At 39.1% G+C, this 22,742-nt stretch overlaps 1 protein-coding gene across 1 annotated transcript; it reads left to right on the top strand.

Moving 5' to 3' along the window:
* Positions 1 to 8,120: 8,120 nt before the first annotated feature.
* Positions 8,121 to 22,567, top strand: LOC104216249 (uncharacterized). Its single transcript, XM_009766267.2, has 14 exons — positions 8,121 to 8,937; positions 9,093 to 9,179; positions 10,135 to 10,244; positions 10,545 to 10,595; positions 15,118 to 15,289; positions 15,698 to 16,015; positions 16,134 to 16,337; positions 16,602 to 17,087; positions 17,263 to 17,472; positions 18,149 to 18,337; positions 20,484 to 20,647; positions 20,776 to 20,928; positions 21,023 to 21,101; positions 21,738 to 22,567. Exons 1-14 carry the CDS (start codon positions 8,500 to 8,502, stop codon positions 22,188 to 22,190), a joined length of 3,114 nt encoding a protein of 1,037 aa, XP_009764569.1. The 5' UTR covers positions 8,121 to 8,499; the 3' UTR covers positions 22,191 to 22,567.
* Positions 22,568 to 22,742: the final 175 nt, after the last annotated feature.

The following is a 22,742-nucleotide window of genomic DNA, read 5'->3' as shown; positions in this document are numbered from 1 at the left end:
CAGGTGCTTTGGCTACACCACGTGCGCGTCCTCGGCCTCTACCCCGGCCCTGGCCTCTAACTCCTACAGTAAGAGGCGCGGGTGCCTGATCATCTCGGGTAGCACGTGTCCTCACCATCTTTGAGAGAATAGAAGACAGAAGTTTAGAATTATGATGTCAAAATATCACATGACAAGGAAATCAAATGAAGTGAAAATTTTCCTAATAGTTACATAGCCTCTCGTAGATAAGTACAGACGTCTCCATACCGATCAACGAGACTCTAATAAACCGGCTTGTGATATATGACTCCTATGAACCTAGAGCTCTGATACCACTTGTCACGACCCCAGTTTGCCCTCCGTAAACCATCATGACGGCACCTAGTCCTCTACGACTAGGTAAGCCTAAATTGCGGAAGATAAACCAAAGTGCGGAATAAAAATAAATTAAAACAGAATGAAGAGTGATAAAACAGTGTTTAAAAGTGCCGCTCGGCATACACAATATTTAACTCTCAAACTAATACATACTTTCAAGACCCGAAAACCCATGAATCACAAGCTAAGGATCATTACACAGTGCTCTAACTCCAGAATGTCTAACAAGAACAGAAAGAGAGAAGGGCTAATACGTAAAAACGAGAATAGAAATGGATTCATCGGTCTGCGAGCGCGGAAAATATACCTTGAAGTCGCTGGAGCAGTCGCCTTGCCTCAAGTGTGATAGGACTGAGTCTCAGTACCTAGATCTGCACATAAAAAACATGTGTAGAAGGGGATAAGTACACCACAACGGTACTTAGTAAGTGCCAAGCCTAACCTCGGTCGGGTAGTGACGAGGAAGGTCAGGGCCCTACTGAGATAAAATAAAGAATATAAGACATGACAGTATAAGATAAGCAGTACAGTTGAAAACTAACGATAAAAATTTAATACAGGAAAACAAGGAATTCAATAACTGAAACAGTGGCAAAAACAATCACAAGGAAATAACCGGGGATCTCTCAGTATCCCGAGAATCTCTTAGTGCTCTCAATATATGCCAGGGATCTCTTGGTATCCTCAATATATGTTAGGGATCTCTTGGTATCCCGAGGGTCTCTTGGTATCCTCAATATGTGCTAGGGATCTCTTGGTATCCCGAGGGTCTCTTGGTATCCTCAATATACATGCCGGGGATCTCTTGGTATCTCTCACCTCAGTTCAAATCATAAAATACGTACAGGGGATCTCCCGGGATGCCGTTTCGTAGTCCCAAAGTAAAACACATAGCAGCAACACAAGAATATTCAATTAAGCTCAATTTCGTATCAAGTAAACATGTAACTCTAATCTAACATGCTTAACATAATTCAATTAAGGCAGTTTAAGCAAATAAACAGTTAAGTCAATTAGACATGCTTTTTCTAAGCTAACAACAGGTTTAAATTGCAAGTCAAAATGAAATAGGAAAAGGAACACAATTGAAATTTCTTGAAGAAAACCAGATTTTCAACAATTAGCTCAAGTATGCACTCGTCACCTCACGTACAAGGCATTTCAAATAGCAAATATACCAAATCCTAAGGGGGAGGTCCCCCACACAAGGTTAGACAAGTCACTTACCTCAAACCAGCCCAAAATCAACCCGAAACCATGCTCTTGCCACGAGTATTCGACTTTAAATGGCCCAAATCTATTCAATTCAATTGCATAATATAAATAACACTTCAAGTAACTGATTCTATAAAGAAATTCTAAGCTAATACGCAAAATTAGGTAAAATGACCAAAATGCCCCTCGGGCCCACGTCTCGGAATCGGGTAAAATTTATATTTTCAGAATCCTCACACTCTCCCGAGTTCACGCATACCAAAATTATCCAAATCTAAGGTAAAATTCCCAATCAAAAGTCGAATTCTAGGTCTAAGAACTTCCTTCTAACTTTTTCCCAATTTTCATCTCCAATCCGAAATTAAATGATGAATTCATGTTTAGATTAATGGGTTACAAGAAAAAAGGAGTTAAGAATCATTACCCAATTGATATCTCTGAAAATTCCTCAAAATCTCGCTCAAATCTGAGCTCCCAAACTCTAGTTTTGATAAAAATGGCTAAACCCTTGACTTTGAAATTTTATATCTGCCCAGGTAAATCCTTCTTCGCGAACGCGGAAGGACCCTCACGTTTGCGAAACACAACTTTGCTTGGCCCAGATTTCCTTCATCGCGAACACAATGTCCCCTGTTACGAATGCGGTAGCAAACTTCCCCCTCCTACGCGAACGCGGGACCCTCTTCGCGAACACGTAGTCATACGACCTCTCAGCTTCGCGAACGCGAAGCGTTAAGCTTCCACCAGTCCTATATCCTCTTCACGAATGTGAGACCCCACTCGCGAACGCGAAGAAGGAAACCAGAACTGGAGACCTACTGCATTTTCTGCAATCCTCTAAGTCCAAAAATGACCCATTGAGCATCCGAAACATACCTGAGGCCCCCGTGACCTCAAACAAACCTGCCAACCGATGCTAAAACATCATTCAAACTTTTTCAAACCTTCGGAACGTTAAAAACAACATCAAAACACCTATTTTTCATCGTATTCAAGCCTAAGAATTTCAAAAACTCTAAAAATACGCTTTCGATCAAAAAGTCTATCAAACCTCGTCCGAATAACCTGAAATTTTGTACACACGTCACATTAAATACTACGGAGATATTCCAACTTCCGGAATTCCATTCCGATCCTCGGATCAAAATCTCACTATCGATCCGGAAACTTCAAAAATTCAACTTTCGGCATTTCAAGCATAAATTAGCTACGGACCTCCAAAACATAATCTGAACACGCCCCTAAGCCCGAAATCACCCAACAAAGCTATTGGAAGCATCCAGTCAGCTATCGAGATTGAGATGCCTGCCTCAAAACCAGTCATCCGAGTGGGGCCCTGCGACATGTGCCATATTTAGGTTGCTTGCTTCCTTACACTAAGACCACTATTTCTATTCCAAGCCCATCTTCACAATGTTCTGACTACGACCAACTTTCCAACACTTAAGCTCTCATTTAGGGATTAAGTGTCCCAAAGCTCTACGAAACTCAAAACCAAACATCCCGGCAAATCAAAATAGTAGAAATAAACTTGGGGAAAGCAGTTAATAGGGGATCAAGGCATAAATTCTTAAGACGACCGGACGGGTCGTCACACACCATACTGTATGGCCCCGCTAGAGTTGAAAGAATTGAAAGAACAGTTGCAATACTTGCTTGATAAGGGCTTTATTATACCTAGTATCTCGCCCTGGGGTGCGCTCGTGTTATTTGTGAAGAAGAAAGATTGGTCTGTGAGGATGTGAATAGATTATTGGTAGTTGAACAAAGTCACTATCAAGAACAAGTATCCATTGCCGAGGATTGATGACTTATTTGATCAGCTTCAGGGTGCCAAGGTGTTTTCAAAGATCGATTTGAGGTCTAGCTACCATCAGTTGAGGATTAGGGCATCCGATGTCCCTAAGACAGCTTTTCAAACTCGATATGGGCATTATGAGTTCCTGGTGATGTCATTTGGCTTGACAAATGCCCCACCAGCATTTATGGATTTGATGAACCGGGTGTTCAAGCCTTACCTGGATTCCTTTGTGATTGTGTTTATTAATGATATCTTGATCTACTCCCGCAACCGAGAGGAGCATGAGCAGCATCTTCGGATCGTACTTCAGACTCTGAGAGACAGTTAGTTATATGCTATGTTTTGAAATGCGAGTTTTGGTTGTACTCAGTCTCTTTCTTGGGGCACGTTGTATCAGCAGATGGTATTTAGGTGGATCCTAAGAAGATTGAGGCCGATCAGAATTGGCCTAGGACTACTTCAGCCACAAAGATTCGTAGTTTCTTGAGTTTAGCGGGTTATTACTATTGTTTTGTAGAGGAGTTTTCATCTATCGCATCCCCATTGACTAGGTTGACCCAAAAGGGTGCCCCATTCAGATGGTCAAACGAGTGTGAGGCGAGCTTTCAGAAGCTCAAGGTAGCTTTGACTACGACGCCTATGTTGGTTTTGCCCACATATTCAGGATCTTATACGGTATATTGTGATGCATCTCGTATTGGTCTGGGTGCAGTATTTATACAGGGTGGCAAGGTTATTGCATATGCTTAGTGGCAACTGAAGTTTCACGAGAAAAATTACCCCGTTCATGATCTAGAGTTAGCATCCATTATTAATGCGTTGAAGATTTGGAGGCGCTATCTTTATGGCGTGCCGTGTAAGGTATTCACGGATCATCGAAGTTTGCAGTAACTATTCAAGCAGAAAAAGCTGAATTTGAGGAAGAGGAGGTGGTTGGAGCTATTGAAAGAGTATGATATCACCATATTGTATCATCCCGGAAAGGCCAACGTGGTGGCCGATGCTTTGAGTAGGAAGTCAACTAGTATGGGCAGCCTTGTGTACATTCCAGTCGACGAGAGACTGCTTGCATTAGATGTTTAGGGCTTGGCCAATCAGTTCGTGAGGTTGGATGTTTCTGAGCCCAGCCGTATTCTAGCTTGTACAGTTGCTCGGTCTTCTTTATTTGAGCGTATCAGAGATCGACAGTATGACAACCCTCATTTGCTTATCCTTAGGGACACAGTGCGGCACAATAGTGACAAGCAGGTTACTATTAGAGATGATGGAGTTTTGAGGACCGTGTTTGTGTGCCTAATGTGGATGGACTTCGTGAGTTGATTCTTGAAGAGGCCCATAGTTCCCGATATTCTATTCATCCGGACGCCACCAAGATGTATCAGGACTTGCGGCAACATTATTGGTGGAGGAGAATGAAGAAAGATAAGTTTCATATGTGTCTTAGTGTCTAAATTGTCAGCAGTTAAAGTGTGAGCATCAGAGAATTGGTGGTTTGCTTCAAAAGTTAGAAAATCCTGAGTGGAAGTGGGAGCGTATCACTATGAATTTCGTTGTTAGACTTCCACGAACTCAGAAGAAGTTCGATGCAGTTTAGGTCATTGTGGATAGGCTGACCAAGTCAGCGCATTTCATTCCTGTGGCAGTTACCTATTCTTTAGAGCGATTGGCAGAAGGGTCATGCCGTACCATGTTATGAGAGGGTTAATGCACTAAGGGTGATGCCGTGCCGTTTCTATTATTTCATATGGGGAGATTGAGAGTAAAAGCACGAAGGGTGTTGCCGTGCAGTTTCCTTTACCACTTTTACTTGTTCTATCTGTTTAAGGCATATTGATTGAACAAATCTTTATCACTGTTTTGATTCTTTATCTTGTGATCCCCTCAGCATGTCCCCCTCCCAATATTGCTTGTCTTGTTCTTCCTTTACTGCTGTTATTGGTATATATAACGTTATACTACACAGGTTATTTGTGGGTGTCTTGTCTTAGCCTCGTCACTACTTCACCGAGGTTAGGCTCGACACTTACCAGTATATGGGGTCGGTTGTACTGATACTAGACTCAGCACTTCCTGTGCAAATTTTGGTGTCAGTCCTAGCTGATCTTGAGCCTAGCCGACTTCATTCCACAGGAGACACAAGATAGATCTGCCAGCGTCCGTAGACCCTGGAGTCCCCTTCTAGCTTTTTCAGTTTACTGTTTCTTTTAATTCGAATACAGTTGTACTTTCTATCAGACAGTTACTTGTAGTTAATCTTAGAAGCTCGTTGAATTGTGACACTAGATTCTAGGTAGTTGTGTATAAATATTAAGGTTGTTATGGATTTCCGCACCTTTACAACTTGTAATGGCTTGTTTGTTGTTAATCACTAAAAGGTTTAAGAATTTGGCTTAATAATCTCTAATGTTGGCTTGCCTAGCAAGTGAAATGTTAGGCGCCATCACGGTTCCGACGGTGGAAATTCCAGGTCGTGACAGTTACAATCGAAATTCATCATTTTTGCTTGTATCTAAAATCAAATTATATAATGTCAAGAATTTAAAAGAGAAAAAATAAAGTAAAATACTTTCCTTAAATCCAGAATTTAATCATGAAGAAAGTTCATGGAACAATTGACAATCATAATGCTCAATCCCAAAGCTTCTACTCAATTGGTTAGAGTCTCGTGCTGATAATGTGTTATAAAACAATAAAAGAAGAAGAAGAGTATTACAGAGAAAAGTAGGGAGAGTGAATTTTTATTGAGTTGGGATGAATTACAATGGAATAGAACTCCTCTATTTATAGGGAAAGAGTGACTTAGCCGTCACGTAAAATTCCTACAATCTCTTTAAAATATAAACATTCATCTTAAATAAAACTCTGTTTATAACAGATACAACAATTTTACGGAATTCACGTCGCCTAAAAAAACTGAATGAATAAGAAAAAAGAAATACATATATGTAGTGATACCTACTAGCTTGAATTAAGTTTAGTTGTTGTGGGTTCACTTACATTAAAGTATGGTAAATTTAATTAAAGGAAATATTCTAGCTTTTATTAGATATCAAACTTAACGTCTTCCTTTGTTTATCTTATCAAATCAAGTTTAACAAATTTTATTTATACTCATCAGCTTGCACATGAAGTTCAACTACCTTATTATTTTTCTCCTTATTTATTATCGTATTAGTTAAAGTTTGAGCTTAAACATTTTTACGAGGCACCTCTCACTGCCTCCTCCTATCTCTCGCCATGTGTCCTCAAAGGTCAAGACTGCACGAGACACTAACACACTACTATATTGTAAATTGGTCAATTGGTCATATTCTAATTCTAGGGATCTAATCCATTCAATTCAATCAAGCCAATGTTTTAAAAATAGGCTGGCAAATATTTTGTCAAAAATCATTATGTTATGCACATCCTGCTATTTTCACCTCCTCATTTCATCTTTTTACGAAATTTTCCAATTGAGAAATAAGAATAACGTTTTCTTTAAAAAGGTAATTGTAAATTTCTTAAGAAAAAAAAACGTTAAAAAGGAAAAAAATACAGTCCTAATTACTTCCTCGTAAAGGAAAATTTGATTTCATTCAAGCAGTATGAAAACACTGATTCTGTTGCCAAATTGTGAATTATTACACTCGTTCACAAGAAGGGTATTTTAGTCTATAGACCCAAACTTCAATTTCACTTTACAGACAAACAAACCCTCACCACTAGGCAGCGGATCTGATATCGCACTAAATTCTCCCTCACCTTCTCGATAAATCCAAAATATCGTTTATTATTCAATTTATCGTCTAGTACAGCTCCTTTGTCCAAAAGTTTTTCATTTTCCACTTCTGTAAATCAATCTACACCAAATTAATTTAAAATGTTTCCAATAAATAGTACACAGTGAAGTTTGACTGCTTCTAATAAATTATCTTCACTTTCCTCTAGCTTATTCACCTTTACTTTAGAAAATTCTTGTAAATAGTTAAGTAGTGTAGTATCTTTTCTACAGTCCATTAAGAAACTTAAACTCCTAATTTTATCAAATAGATTTCTTATTTTTTCCAATTTTTAAAGATCCATTGTATAATGATTTGTATACTTTTAAAGTACTTAAAATATTATACTCAATTTTTAAAAATTATTTGCATCATATCCATCAAAATAATCCAATTAACTTCCAATAACCGTTTCTAAATCAGACGTATATACCAAAAAAGGATTTAGGTTATGAAAATAATTGCAAGTATAGAAAATCGTAATGTAACTGCTTTTAGTATACAATTACATATAATTAGTCTTTTAAACAACAAAAAACAATCAAATTATCTATGTACTGTTTGAATTGAGCAACTTAATTATTCATCTAATAAGCTTTTGGTCAAAAATTTAAATATTTTGTGCACCATCATTGTAGTTTGTGCAATTAGTCCATATAATATTTTATATTATATACACTCTCATGTAATACTCCAATCAAAGCCGTTAAATAAAATGATCCATGATTACCTATTTAGTACATGATATAATTTAACAAAGTCCATCTAAAAAAACAAAAATTATGTAAAATACGGAATATACGGTGTACATAATTCATACAAAGCTGTATCCTAAGTGTTTTTAGTAGATTTTGTGTATATATAAGTTGACTAACGAGGACGACCAATGCCACGTAAGCACATCTTCCGCATGGGTTCTATCTTAATCTATTGATTTTTATTCACCTCTCTTATTGCATCCTTTGCTTCTGCTGCTTCTACTTTCTTGAATCAATAATAGCCATATTCTCTTTCCTTTTTCATATACAAATTACTTAATATATGCAGATTTTTATTTTTTATATTTAATGTGATGTAAGCTGTCTTTAACTCAAGAAAGAGAGAGAAAAAGAAAAAAAGAAGAGAAAAACTCACAGGCATCTTCTTGATTTCTTTAATGGTAGAAAACAAAGACACTCTCTGCTAATTCTTCTTTTGACATCACAAGAAATATTTTTTTTAAGCTCTTCCAAATACTACTAGGAGAAGTGGGTAGCTGTGTTCTTGAATTTCTTAAAAGGTTCTTTCTTTAGTTGCTTTTTGCTTCTATGAGTTGGTGCTGTATATAAGATTTTTTTTGTGATTATTTTGATGGGACTGTAAATGGGGTCTCTTGAAAATGGGATTTCTTTAAAGAAAGATCAAAGCTTGCTTCGTTCTGCATCAGCAACTAGTGGGAGGAATAATGCATTTGGTCAAAGAGCAGTCAGATCGAGATTTGCAAGATTCTTGTTTGTTAACAAGATCAATTATTTGCAATGGATTTGTACTGTGGCTGTATTCTTCTTCTTTGTTGTTCTATTCCAGATGCTGTTGCCTGGTTCTTTAATGGAAAAATCAGGGAATCTGAGTTCTCAAGATAGTGAAGTAGTGGATTTAGCTCTCTTGAAAGAGTTGGGGGCTTTGGATTTTGGGGAAGATATTAAGTTTGAGCCTTTGAAGCTTTTAGCTAAATTTCGTGATGAAGCTGTGGAGGCCAATGGGACTGTTGCTTCAAGGACTGTACTGAGATTTGGTTATAGAAAACCTAAGCTGGCTTTGGTAAGCATCACTACCCCGGTTCAATTCTTACTTATTTAAAGTAAATCTTGACTGTGGTTAAGTCATAATTTCAGAATTTTGTTACTTTAACAGTTCAACTGTATGGTTTTATTCCTTCGAAGTAGTTTCTGATTGATTGTGTTTGCTGCATATAGGTATTTGCTAATTTGTTGGTTGATCCATATCAAATAATGATGGCTAATGTTGCAGCTGCATTACACGAGATTGGTTATGAAATTGAGGTAACTTGTCTGATTTTTACTTAGTACCTTAAGGCTCATTGAAATGGAGGCAATGCCAGCTGCTATGTAAGTCAAACTAGGTTTTGGAACTGATCAGGAAGTTAAAACTAGGTTTTGGATGTTTTAAATTTCTAAGTTAAAACTAGGCTCCGAGATTAATGATGGTGATAACACAATTAGGGACTTCTTGCTTTAAATTTCTAAGTACGGATACAATGTTGTTCATGTACAAGTGGTAATCAGTGCTACGTGTTTAGTCAACTCAGGGTAACAAGTGACTACTGAAATCAAGGACTCTGCAGAAGTTGAACTGTTGCATTTGTTGAATACTACTTCCAGGATTTTTTGTATCAACTTTTCTTTTAAGTTGCTAGGAGAATTACACATGGAATTGGAAATCTTTGGGCCTGGTTTAGGACTAAGTTAAACCTGATAATCTGAGGGAATCACAAAAATCAGGTATCAAAGCAGAGGTGATTAGATTTGTCGTATACACTTGGAGAGATCATCAAGTTGATCTGGACTTGGTAAAAAAGGATTGATGAAGATTTTTCTAAAATGCTGGAGAAATAAAAAGACAACAGAATGCTTTAACATCAGCTTAGCTTATTGTATAAAGATGCCTGGTGAATGAATTTCAGCTTTTGCACACTTGGTGGTTTAAGAACGGGCAACCTGAATGTTTTCAACTTATGGGTAGCACCGTGAAAGATTATTTGTCAATCCAACAAGACCTGTAAATAAGTCCATCCCAATAATGTATTCTCTAAACAATTACTGTTTAGTTTCCTTAATAATTTTTACTAGCACAAAGAAGGCATGAATGTTGCTTGGTGCCTACAGCTGGCATGTCCTGCTAGGCTACAAGTATCAGAGGTTGTGGAACAAACAAAAGTTTCACCTTATCTTACAAGAGATGGTTATTTCTTTTGATAAACCTTACAAAAATCTGCAGGTGCTCTCGCTTGAAGATGGTCCAGTGAGATCCATTTGGAAAGATGTAGGAGTTCCAGTCATCATCACGAACACCAATGGGGATACAAAGATCTCTGTAGATTGGTTAAAGTATGTATCTTTTTATTATGTTCTAATAATTGCATAACTTTTGATTAATGATTGATGTATGAAAACTCTTTGTCTGTAGCTCAAGAATCATTTTTCTACTTGTTGTATACCTTTACTAGGCTCCTGCAATCAGACATAATTTTATCTACTCTTCATCAGATATATATTAAGAGTACATGGCATGTTAAGAGTTGTAGTTCCCTGTGCCTTATAATCTTAAATATTTCACCACCCAGAATCCATCTATTACCGAAAAATTGGAATGACATAGTTTCTGATTATTTTACATACTCTTTGTAGCTATGATGGCCTACTGGTGAACTCTCTTGAAGCTGTCAACGTCTTGTCTTGGTAAGCATTATATCTTCCTTAACTGTCCTGTTCGTTAATACTTTTGTCATTTTCCTCCTTTCATTCTTCGTGGAGTATGCAAATTGCTGCCTTACCTGATAAATATCTACATAACCAATTCAACTCAGAATTGTTTGATATATCCAAAGATACATGCAAGAGATGCTATAAAACTCAATGGACCCAAGTTAGTTATGCTCTGGTTCTGGTTGAAAGAATTGCTGATGATTTCCTAGTTTGGGCTCTTCAGGAGTGGTTTCATGGGTGTTTTAATTTAGTAGGCTGATGACCTTCAGCTCCCTTTTCTTTAGGTAGAAAATGATCTAATCTGGATTTTGGTTTTATGTGGTGCATATCTGGTGCAATTTTCTAATATATTTTAGGCCAAATCCTATTAATGGTGTGAACATATACTAGACTGTACAACCGTGCATTTTAGAAATGGTAACAACAACAACCTAGTGAGATCCCACATGTGGGGTCTGGGGAGGGTAGTGTGTACGCAGACCTTACCCCTACTCCGGAGGAGTAGAGAGGCTGTTTCCGGTAGACCCTCGGCACAAGAATGAAAGAGACAATGTATCAGTAGCAGCAAAGGAATCCTAACAGATAACCCCAGCAACGCAATAACCTAAAAATAGAGAGCAAAGTATTAACACTAAGCATCAACAAAGGCACAATACTACATACACAAGGGAATAATATGTACATACAGGGCCGCTAAACATACTATAGCCTAACTTTTGACCCTAAAGAATTATTAAGAACACAACTGGAGCCCCTAACAGCCTAAAACAAGACACTATCATACTAGCCTCCTATCTCCTAACCTACAACCCTAGTGCTCGACCTCCACAACTTTCTATCAAGGGCCATGTCCTCGGAAATCTGCATCCACACCACGTCCTGCCTGATCACCTCTCCCTAATATTTCTTAGGCCGCCCTCTACCTCTCCTCATACCCGTTAAGGCCAGCCATTCACACCTCCTCACCGGTGCATCCAGGCTTCTCCTCTTCACGTGCCTGAACCATCTAAGCCTAGCTTCCCGCATCTTGTCTTCCATGGGAGCCATGCCCACCTTCACCCGAATATCGTCATTCCTAATCTTATCTAGCTTAGTGTGTCCACACATCCATCTCAGCATCCTCATCTCTGCAATTTTCATCTTCTGGATATGAGAATTCTTCACTAGCCAACACTCTGCACCATACAACATGGACGACCTAACCACCGTTCTATAGAACTTTCCTTTAAGTTCCGGAGGCACCTTCCTGTCACACAGAACACCAGACGCTAGCCTCCATTTTATCCACCCCACTCCTACACGGTGCGTGACTTCCTTGTCAATATCCCCATCCCCCTGTATAATCGACCCCAGGTACTTGAAGTTCCCTTTCTTGGGGATGACTTGTGAGTCAAGCCTCACGTCCACGTCCGCTTCACCCGGCACACTGCCGAACTTGAACTCCACGTATTCAGTCTTAGTCCTGCTCAGCTTGAAACCTTTAGACTCAAGGGTCCGTCTCCAAACCTCCAATCTCTCGTTAACACCACCTTGCGTCTCATCAATCAGTACTATATCATCAATGAATAACATACACCATGGCACCTCCCCTTGGATATGGTGTGTTAGTGCGTCCATCGTCAGGGCAAATAAGAACGGGCTGATCGCAGATCCTTGGTGTAGCTCCATAACAACCGGAAAATGCTCTGAGTCGCCCCCCACTGTCCTAACCCGAGTCTTAGCTCCATCATACATATCCTTAATCACCCTAATATAAGCCACCAGAACACCTTTCACCTCGAGGCATCTCCAAAGAACTTCCCTAGGTACCTTATCATAAGCTTTCTCTAGGTCAATAAATACCAGGTGCAAATCCCTCCTCCTATCCCTGTACAGTTCCACCAACCTCCGAATAAGATGGATCGCTTCCGTAGTGGAACGATCAGGCATGAACCCAAACTGATTCTCGGATATCGACACCAGCCTCCTTACCCTCGCTTCCACTACCCTCTCCCACACTTTCATGGTATGACTCAATAGCTTGTTGCCCCTATAGTTGTTATAGTTCTGGATATCGCCTTTGTTCTTGTATAGCGTAATCATCGTACTCCACCTCCATTCCTCTGGCATCTCCTTCGTCTTGAAAATAACATTAAACAGCCCAGTTAGCCTCTCAATTCTGCTTTACTCACATACTTCCAAAATTCTACTGGAATTTCATCTGGCCCTGTCGCTCTGCCCCTGCACATATTACGCATAGCCCCGACAACCTCCTCGACTCTAATGCGCCTACAGTAGCTAAAATCTCGGTGACACTCGGAGTGCTCCAATTCCCCTAGCACAATGTCTTTCTCCCCTTCATCATTTAGCAGCTTATGGAAGTACGTCTGCCACCTCCGCTTAATCTGCGCGTCCTCTATTAACATTTGGTCTTCCTCGTCCTTGATGCACCTCACTTGGTCTAGATCTCAAGTCGTCTTTTCCCTCGCCTTGGCCAGCCGGAACAACTTCTTATCTCCGCCTTTTTCCCGCAATTCTTCGTATATGCGACCAAATGCTGCATTCTTCGCTTCTGGGACCGCTAACTTCGCCACCTTCTTAGCTTCATTATAACTTACTCTATTCCTCTGCCTCTCCTCCTCGTTCGTACTCTCCACTAACCGTCGATACGCCGCTTTCTTTTCCTCCACCTTACCCTGGACCTCGGTGTTCCACCACCAATCACCCTTGTGCCCGCCCGAGTAACCTTTCGAGACCCCTAGTACCTCTTGTGCCGCCTTCCTAATACTGTTTGCCGTCATCGTCCACATACCGCTAGCTTCCCCACTACTTCTCCAGGCCCCCCATAGCCAATAGCCTCCTCCCCATCTCGTGAGCTCTCTTCGTCAAGGCACCCCACCTAATCCTCGGACTACCCCGAACCACCCTCCTCTTCCTCCTTATCGGGATGCTGACGTCCACCACCAAGAGCCGATGTTGGGTCACAAGTGACTCACTCGGGATAACCTTGCAATCCTTGCACAACCCTCTATCATACTTCCTTAGGAGAAGATAATCGATCTGAGTCTTAGCCACCGTACTCTGAAAAGTAACCAAATGCTCCTCTCTCTTCGAGAACATAGAGTTTGCAATCACCAACTCAAAAGCCTTAGCGAAATCCAATAGAGAAGTTCCACCTCTGTTCCTAACCCCAAAGCCACAACCGCCATGTACCTCGCCATAACTACTGGCAGACGCGCCGATATGCCCGTTGAAATCCCCTCCTATAAATAACTTCTTCGTGGGCAGAATACCACGCACCACTTCATCCAAACCCTCCCAAAAACCTCTTAACCTCTTCATCCAAACCCGCTTGGGGCGCTTATGCGCTAATGACATTTAGAGTGAGCCCTCCAACCACTAACTTAATAAACATTAATCTATCACTTACCCGCCTAACCTCAACCACCGACTCCCTAAGATCCCTGTCCACCAAAATACCCACTTCGTTCTTACCCTTTGAGCGTCCAGAGTACCACAGTTTAAACCCATTTACATTCCTCGCCTTCGATCCTACCCACTTAGTCTCTTGAACACATGCTATATTGACCTTCCTCTTCTAGAGAATCTTCGCCAACTCGATAGACTTACCCGTTAACGTCTCTACGTTCCACGACCCGATTCTCAACCTAAACGCACCCTTGCCCCCCTTACCCCCTTGCCCCCCTTTCCCCCTGCCCCACCCCCTATCATCTGCCCCGCCTCCCGACCCGATTCTCAACCTAAACGCATTTTAGAAATGGTATAGGTGTTTAATAGTATATAGTATTATGTCTTCCTCGTTTTAATTTTTAAAAAGAGGATTACATCTTGTTGGAAAAAACCAGGCAACATTTTGAGGAACAGGATTTGGTGGAACATGATTCCTGCATGTATTTGGTGGGCAATTTGGAAGGAAAGAAACTCTAGATGTTTTGAAGGGATAGCAAACTCCGAACAAAAGATCATGATGAATGGTATATTTTTGTTTCACTTTTGGTGCAAAGAAGCTCTTGTAGAAGATGTAGATACCATAGTTGACATTTTGGGAGCTTTGTAACTAGAGCAGGACTATTTTTTTTTTTTTTTGGAGGGTCCTGTAACTTTGGTTTCTCTTAGCACTGTCTTTGTGCTAAGGACTACTCTAATTGTTAATAAAATTATATCTTGTTACCTTGTTCGAAAAAAAGAGGATTACGTCTTGTTGTGAAGATCTATAATTTTTTGAGTTCCAGACAGGTTTGGTTTTAGATTGAATTTTTGGTCAATCTATCTCACATGTGATATACGCTCAGAGACGGTCTTGTTAGATAACTTTGTCACTTAAAATAATCACGTTCTAATAAGTATTGCCCATTTCTTGCGTAACTTATTTTCAAAGCATTTGTATTTATGTTGCACTATCTTAACTATGGTGATAAGAAGTTTAATTTGCATCATTTTCCTTTCTCTTATCGCACTCTTTTCCGGTGCCTTTTTCCAATGATATTTGTGACAGTGTAATGCAGGAGCCTTTCAAGAATGTACCTCTGGTATGGACCATTAATGAAGTTACACTTGCTTCTCGGTTGGAGCAGTATATTTCAAGTGGGCAGAACAATGTTGTGGACAACTGGAGAAAAATCTTTACTCGTGCCAATGTTGTTGTCTTCCCAAACTATATCCTACCGGTATTGCTCTTTAATCAAACTTAGTTCTCTCCTTTGTCTCTTAAGTACAGGTGTGCAGCAAGAGTCTAGCTTCCATGCATGTCTAACTGCTGTAAAATTCTGGGTGAAAAATGATTTGCACTCTTTTTAAGTGTTGGTATTCTGTAATGCACAATAGAGTTGTCATGGTAGAGGTCATCTCACACATTATATTGCCTTCCCAAGAAGGAAATAACATGTAATCCATGAAATATTTGGATATCGTTAATTATTGCCTAAGCAAACACAATTCATATGTCCTCATCATCAACTATTAAAATTATTGAAACGGCTGTTATTCAAACTCCCTTCCGCATTCTCATACTTTGGTTCTTGTTAGTGAGGAATCGGTGTTATCTGTGCGCTAACTATGAGTCATACATTATTTAGATAGCTTATTCAGTCTGTGATGCTGGAAACTACTTTGTTATTCCGGGTTCTCCTAAAGAAGCATGGGAAGTTGATATGTCGATGGCTGTATCCAATGATAATATACGAGCTAAGATGGACTATGCACCTGAAGACTTTGTTATTGTGGTTGTGGGGAGTCAGCTTCTATATAAAGGCCTCTGGCTAGAACAAGCCCTTGTTTTACAGGCTTTATTACCGGTTTTTCCTGAATTAACAAATGATGGCAATTCAAACTCCCGTTTCAAGATTGTTGTACTTGCTGGGGGTTCAAATGCCAATTACAGTGTGGCTGTGGAGGTAGGATCTTTTTTTCTTTTCTTGGTATATACTTTAGCAATTTGAATGTCTGTAATTCTTTTTCTTTTTGGTTCTTCTCATATGTACGGGTAGTAACTTGGCAATGTGATTTCCATAGGCTATTGCGCGGAACTTAAGATATCCCGAGGGAATGGTGAAGCACGTTGCTCCTGCCGAAGATACAGATAAAACTTTGAGTGTGGCTGACCTTGTCATATATGCATCTTTCCGTGAGGAGCAATCTTTTCCGATCACTTTGCTAAAGGCAATGTGCTTTGGGAAACCTATAGTGGCTCCAGATCTACCAATGATAAAGAAATATGTACGTATCTTAACTCATTAATGGTTAGTACTTGATATGTTTTAAGACAATCATAGCTTTTCTTTGGCCTAGTTTAACACACCCAGTGCACAAAGCATTTGGTCAAACATATCTCATGCACTGAATAATTTGTCTTCACGGGCTTAAATGTATAATAATAATTGACATTTAAAGAAAGGAACTAAGTGTTTTACTTATTGGGTCGATGTAGGGTGGTTTTTGACTTTTAAAGCAAGGGACTGACTATTTTTACACTCTTATTAGGTCAATGATAGTGTCAATGGCTATCTTTTTCCAAAAGAAAATGTCAACGTTTTAACACAGATCATGTTGCAACTCGTATCAAATGGTGAACTATCAGTTCTAGCCCACAATGCTGCTTCAGTTGGACAACATACTGCAAGGAACCTTATGGTTTCAGAAAGTGTGGAAGGGTATGCTTTATTATTGGAGAACATTCTCCGATTTCCATCCGAAGTTGCATATCCCAAGGCTGTTACTGAAATTCCTGTAAAACCAAAAGCAGAATGGCAGTGGCATCTTTTTGAAGCAATCGAAACAAAATATTCTCAGAACAAGACTTTGAAGACCTCAAGTTATTTGAATAAGATTGAAAGGCAATGGAATCCGACCCAAAGAGAGGGTTCTGCAGCTGTGGTGGAGAAGAATGAGAACTTTTTGTACAGCATTTGGGAGGACCACAGAAATACTGAGATAGCTAATGTGAGAAAGAGAAGAGAAGACGAAGAGGTAATTGATTCTTGGACTTGCTGTTGTTTCCCTTCTTCCGTTTGATCTCCCTTTAACACTCGACTTTGTGATGTAGTCATTATTTCTACCACCAAAGCAAAAGGAGTTGTTTTGTAATTGGCACATTCCGTAGATTAATATGACTTTTATCTGCTTGCATTTGAATTCGATGCAGTTGAAGGACAGAACTGATCAACCTCGGGGAACATGGGAGGAAGTATACAGAAATGCCAAAAGGGCTGATCGGTCTAGGAACGATTTGCGTGAAAGGGATGAAGGGGAGCTTGAAAGAACTGGTCAGCCATTGTGCATTTATGAACCTTATTTCGGCGAAGGGACCTGGCCCTTCTTGCATAGTACAACACTTTATCGTGGTCTTGGACTTGTGAGTCATCTTGATTTCAAATTGCTTGCTATTTCTCTATGGCTTGCTTGGCAGGTTATGTCTGGTAGCATAAAGTTATTTGTTTTCTCCTTAGTTTTATTCATTGTATCAAGTCATACCATGAACCATATGTAAAAAAAACTGAAATTTTGTGCTACTGAAAGAAATAGGAATGGAAGCTTTGCAATAGTGTTTGTATGTTTTAAGCTTAAACAAATATCACTTTTTCCAAGCGTGTCACAAAAATGCTTTATATATTTGGTGGTTTTCTCTTTTCCTTTTCTTTTTATCAATTTCTCTGTGGGAACAACAACAACAACAACAACAAAAAATCCAGTGTAGTCCCACAAGTGGGAAATCTTTTCAAAAGTTGAATTGACAATTTGCTCTAGGAGGGTTGTTTTCTTTGGCTTATCAGTGTCCTTTTATTTCTTCATTGAAATTGGATGCCAACCTGAGCGAGAGAGAAAATACAACTTAATTTGCAAAATGACATGGTACTAGCTATAATTGGTGAAGTACTATTTATTTTCATTTAGTGTTGATATATTTAGTTATGATCTTTCAATGTGATTTTACTGCCAAAGCTTTAGTATGATTCATAATCTTTTTGATGCTGGTGGATAATAAAACGTCACTCCCCAGTCTGATGTGTATCTGAATTGGCTCATTGTAGTCTACCAAAGGGAGACGATCCGGTCATGATGATATTGATGGTCCTTCTCGGCTTCCACTTCTAAATAACCCTTACTATAGAGACGTTCTTGGTGAATATGGAGCCTTTTTCGCTATTGCTAACAGGATTGATAGGATACACAAAAATGCCTGGATAGGGTTTCAATCTTGGAGAGCAACAGCAAGACAGGTACTCCCGCCGTTTCAATTTATGACGTAGTTTGACTTGGCACAAAGTTTAAGGAAAAAGATTTTTGAAACTTGTGGTCTTAAACATTCCATAACATTTGTGTTGCTATAAAAGCTTTTCATTAAGAGTAAAATGGGTAAAAAAGATACTTTAAAGTTAAATTGTTCCCAAATATAGAAATGTGTTATTCTTTTCGAAATAGACTAATAAGAAAAGTGCGTCATATAAATTGAAACAGATGGAGTATATATTGTTCATGGATGTCACCGTTTTCGTTTGTACTTTAGGCAACTTGTTCTTTTGCTACATGATAGCATATCCACAGAAGAGAGAGTATGGCCCTTGTCCAATTTAGTTTAGACGCAGCTCAAATGCCTTTTATGCTATAGGCTGTGTTAAGCATGCTTTCACTGTATGGGGGCAGGACTGTCTAGATTTCTCTCGCTTTTTCAGCTCTAATAAATTGCCTTTTTGACAGACTAGTTTTGGTGACAACTATCTCCATTTACCTTCTTGATGTCAAGTAACTATGTGAATGTTGGTTCACCTGTCACGACCCATACCATGCAGTCTTTATCAGGAATAACTCGTAAAAATTTGATTTCAGATGCTTCAACCTCTGCACTCAACATATTTATTAAATAAGCTATCCAAACATCCTGAAAATAACTTCAAACCTATTGAAAATGGTAGTCTATACCTGAGGTAACCTAGAGTCAAAATCACATATGACTGTTCAAATTTAAATTCATTCTAGTAAAAGTCTTGAAGAAAAAAAAGGTCCAGATGTATGCATTTAAGTCATAGTTTAAGAATATCCTGCATTGGTTGAGAGAATGAATTGTTGTCTCCTTATATGGTCTTGGAATATCCTTATATGGTCTTGGAAAATCCTCACCTCATTAGCTAGTTTGTGGTTGAGTTGGGCCCGAGGTCTATTTTCTTAACAATAGTTACAATATATGCATCTATATCATCACCAGTGCCTCATGGGTCTAAGTGGAGTATGATTTCTTCAAGTTAGACTGTGCATAGAAACCTGACCTTCCCAAATGAGAAATAAGGACTTCAGGTGGTCCACACATTGTTGTCTCCAAAGTACGAAGTTGTAAAATAAAGTTGTAAAATAAATTCCAACTCTTCCCAACGAAATTTGACTTAATATATCATGATCAAATAGTTAACTTCTATTTCCAAAATATGGGAAAAGAATTTTGAAATCTTCTAGTACTAACTCATGCACAGTGGCGAAGCCACATGTTTTATAAGGGTCGTCGAAAAATTGCACTCTATATATAGATAAAATATTACGTTTTAGAGGTATATAACACATATTGAACAACCTTTGTCAGGATTTTTTTTCACTTCTTTCAAATTTGAATATCCTTGGGTAAATTCCTAGCTTCGCCACTGCTCATGCATAACTGTAAACATGGATGTGAGTCATTTTGATGAAGTACAAACATAATCATTTTTCTCTTATAAGTTTACGGAGATGTTGAAATTCCAGTAACGTGTCAACAAAGGCTCAAGTCTGAACATAACTTTCTTTAACAATGCATAAGTTCCGTGTATTATTCCCCTTGAGATACTGCATAGCCGCAAATATCCTATTAAAATAGGAAATTTGAAAGCCAATCACCATAATAGGCCACAATGAATCCGTTTTAAATCCTCAATTTTCTGGCTGAACAAACAAGAAACCAAGAGGTCCATCCAATTATAAAATCTAAATGTTTTACAGAATAGAAAATCTTGATAGGCATTTTTTTTTTGGGGGGGGGGGAGGTGGAGGGGGGTGTGGGTTATGCTGATCAATGTGGGCTTTGGAGAGTAGTTGCTATCCTGGGAGGTAACTTGTCGTGTATTGTCTGGCCAAACAATGTGACTAATCAAGTAAAAGATTGCTAATTCACGCTCTCAAATTTACTGCTTCAGCTGACTAGATTTAAGTGGCCAGAGGTTCTTCGCTTCTGCCTTGAATGGAACAAGTAACTTGCCAGCAAGTTTGTTTGAATATTTTTGGTGTTGATAGGTCTAGCTTGGCAAGTGAATTAAGTGAATTGATGCTTTTAGTGCAAATTGCATTGGTGTACCCATTGGTTTTTATGATTTACAATTTACACTAACATTGTTGCATAAACAGCAATTGTTGTCCAACACTGCTGAAAAGTCACTAGTTGATGCTATTGAAGCGCGAAGGCATGGTGACACACTCTATTTCTGGGCTCGTATGGATGTGGACCCAAGGAACCCGCTTAGACAAGATTTCTGGTCATTTTGTGATGCTCTTAACGCTGGAAATTGCCAGTAAGGCTCCCTACATTTATTAAATTTACTGTCATGATTCGCAACATCCTTGCTTCAAATAAACACTTCCTATGTTTGATATCTGTTCGCAATGTATTACCTAATGTCTTTCACGTGATCTATTGAAGGTTTGCTTTCTCTGAGGCGCTAAAAAAGATGTACGGCTTAAAACAGAATTTGAGCTCTCTTCCTCCCATGCCTATGGATGGAGACACATGGTCTGTCATGCACTCTTGGGCCTTGCCTACCAAGTCTTTCCTAGAGTTTGTTATGTTTTCAAGGTTTGAATGCTTTTTCTTAGTTGAATCCTGAGATTGAGGTCCTGGTTTATTTTCCTTGGTGAAAGTTCTGTTAAGATGTCATCTTTCTTCGCAGGATGTTTGTTGATGCACTCGACTCACAATTTTACGAAGATCACCATCGAAGTGGCCGATGTTATCTGAGTTTGACCAAGGTAGTGATCCTAATTTGGAAGGCAAACAACATTAAAATGTGAACAAAATGCATCTTTACCATGTTTAATTCATGCATTTGCACGTGCTATGGAATTTGCTCACTAACCTCCTGCTTCTGAGACCTGGTTGTTAAACAACTAGCAGAATGAGCAAAAGGAGGGAGTTATATGAAGTCTTTAGAAAATAGAGAAGTATTGAAATATATCTCTCTCAAAATACAAATTCTATATTTTACTGGATTTGGTATATAAAAGAGGGGAGGAGGAGAATGAAAAAGGTAGAGGGATATTCCCTTGTACGAGCCACGTTATTATGCAGATTACTGCATTGACAACCTCGCCCCCCCCCCCCCCAGCTCCACCACACTGCTCCCCGAGCCACCCAAAACAACATTAACAAACTCGGTGTAATCCCATAAATAGGGTCTGGGGAGGATAGTGTGCACGCAGACCTTACCCCTACCTTATAGAGATAGAGATGTTGTTTCTGATAGACCCTCGGCTCAAGGAACAGTGGAGGAGCCACCCAAAAAAAAAGGAAGAAAAAAACTCGGTGCGCAGAAGAAAATAATATTATTGTTGACATTGTTATGGACTTAGCTTGTAACCATCAAATTTTTCTGACATATTTTTCAGGACAAACATTGTTATTCTAGAGTCCTTGAGATGCTTGTAAATGTTTGGGCATACCATAGTGCAAGAAGAATGATGTACGTGGATCCACAGACGGGCTTAATGCAAGAACAACATAGACTAAAAAGCCGTAAAGGCAAAATGTGGGTGAAATGGTTTCAACTTAACACTCTTAAGAGCATGGACGAGGAGCTGGCTGAGGAGATGGATACTGACCACCCAAAAAGAAGGTGGTTGTGGCCGTCAACTGGTGAAGTGTTTTGGCTAGGTATCTATGAGAAAGAGAGAAATTTGAGAAACAAAGAGAAGGAGAAAAGGAGGCAACAAAGTAAGGATAAAATCTTGAGGATTAAGAAACGAACTCATCAAAAAGCATTAGGAAAATATGTCAAGCCTCCACCTGAGGAGTTGGAAAATCCGAACACAACGACGACAACAGCAACAGTTATGAGGTAGCACTAGCCTACAGTAGTCTGTCCAAAGTTAAGTAGTCTAATTTGGTTAATATTATTTTTTCAATATCCCCACCATTTTTTCATTTTTGTTCAGAGGGATGCTATAGGTTTATGTTGTGTATGAGAGGATATTGAGCATAGATGCATCCTTCTGATATTGTTGCCAAGCATGTGCATGTATGTTAGTGTTTCTTTTCTCCATTTTTTCTTTTTTCTTTTAAAAATTCTCTTATTCTTTTTTTCCATCACTAATTTTCTCTCCAAGATTCTCTCTTTATTTATTCATATAGGAGACACAGAGGGATGGATTTGTAAGCTAACAGTTACACGCTGAGCTTCAGCGATTGTATGTGTTGTAACTTAAGAAAATTTTCTATACCTTTGTGCTAAGATTAGTTGCTTTGATGCAAACTAAGTTGTCACTGAGTTAAGCCGAACATTCACAAAAGTCGCATCTGATTTGTGAAGGAAAGGCCATTCAAATCATATTTTGTTGCTATCGCTTGCCTTACTCTTCTTTTAATGTTGAAGATAATGAGTTTAAGTGCTATGC

This window comes from Nicotiana sylvestris, chromosome 1, assembly GCF_000393655.2.
Source record: "Nicotiana sylvestris chromosome 1, ASM39365v2, whole genome shotgun sequence".
NCBI classification, from domain to species: domain Eukaryota; kingdom Viridiplantae; phylum Streptophyta; class Magnoliopsida; order Solanales; family Solanaceae; genus Nicotiana; species Nicotiana sylvestris.
The sequence above is the reverse complement of the archived record's forward strand: the minus strand, read 5'-3'. Positions and strand labels throughout refer to the sequence as shown.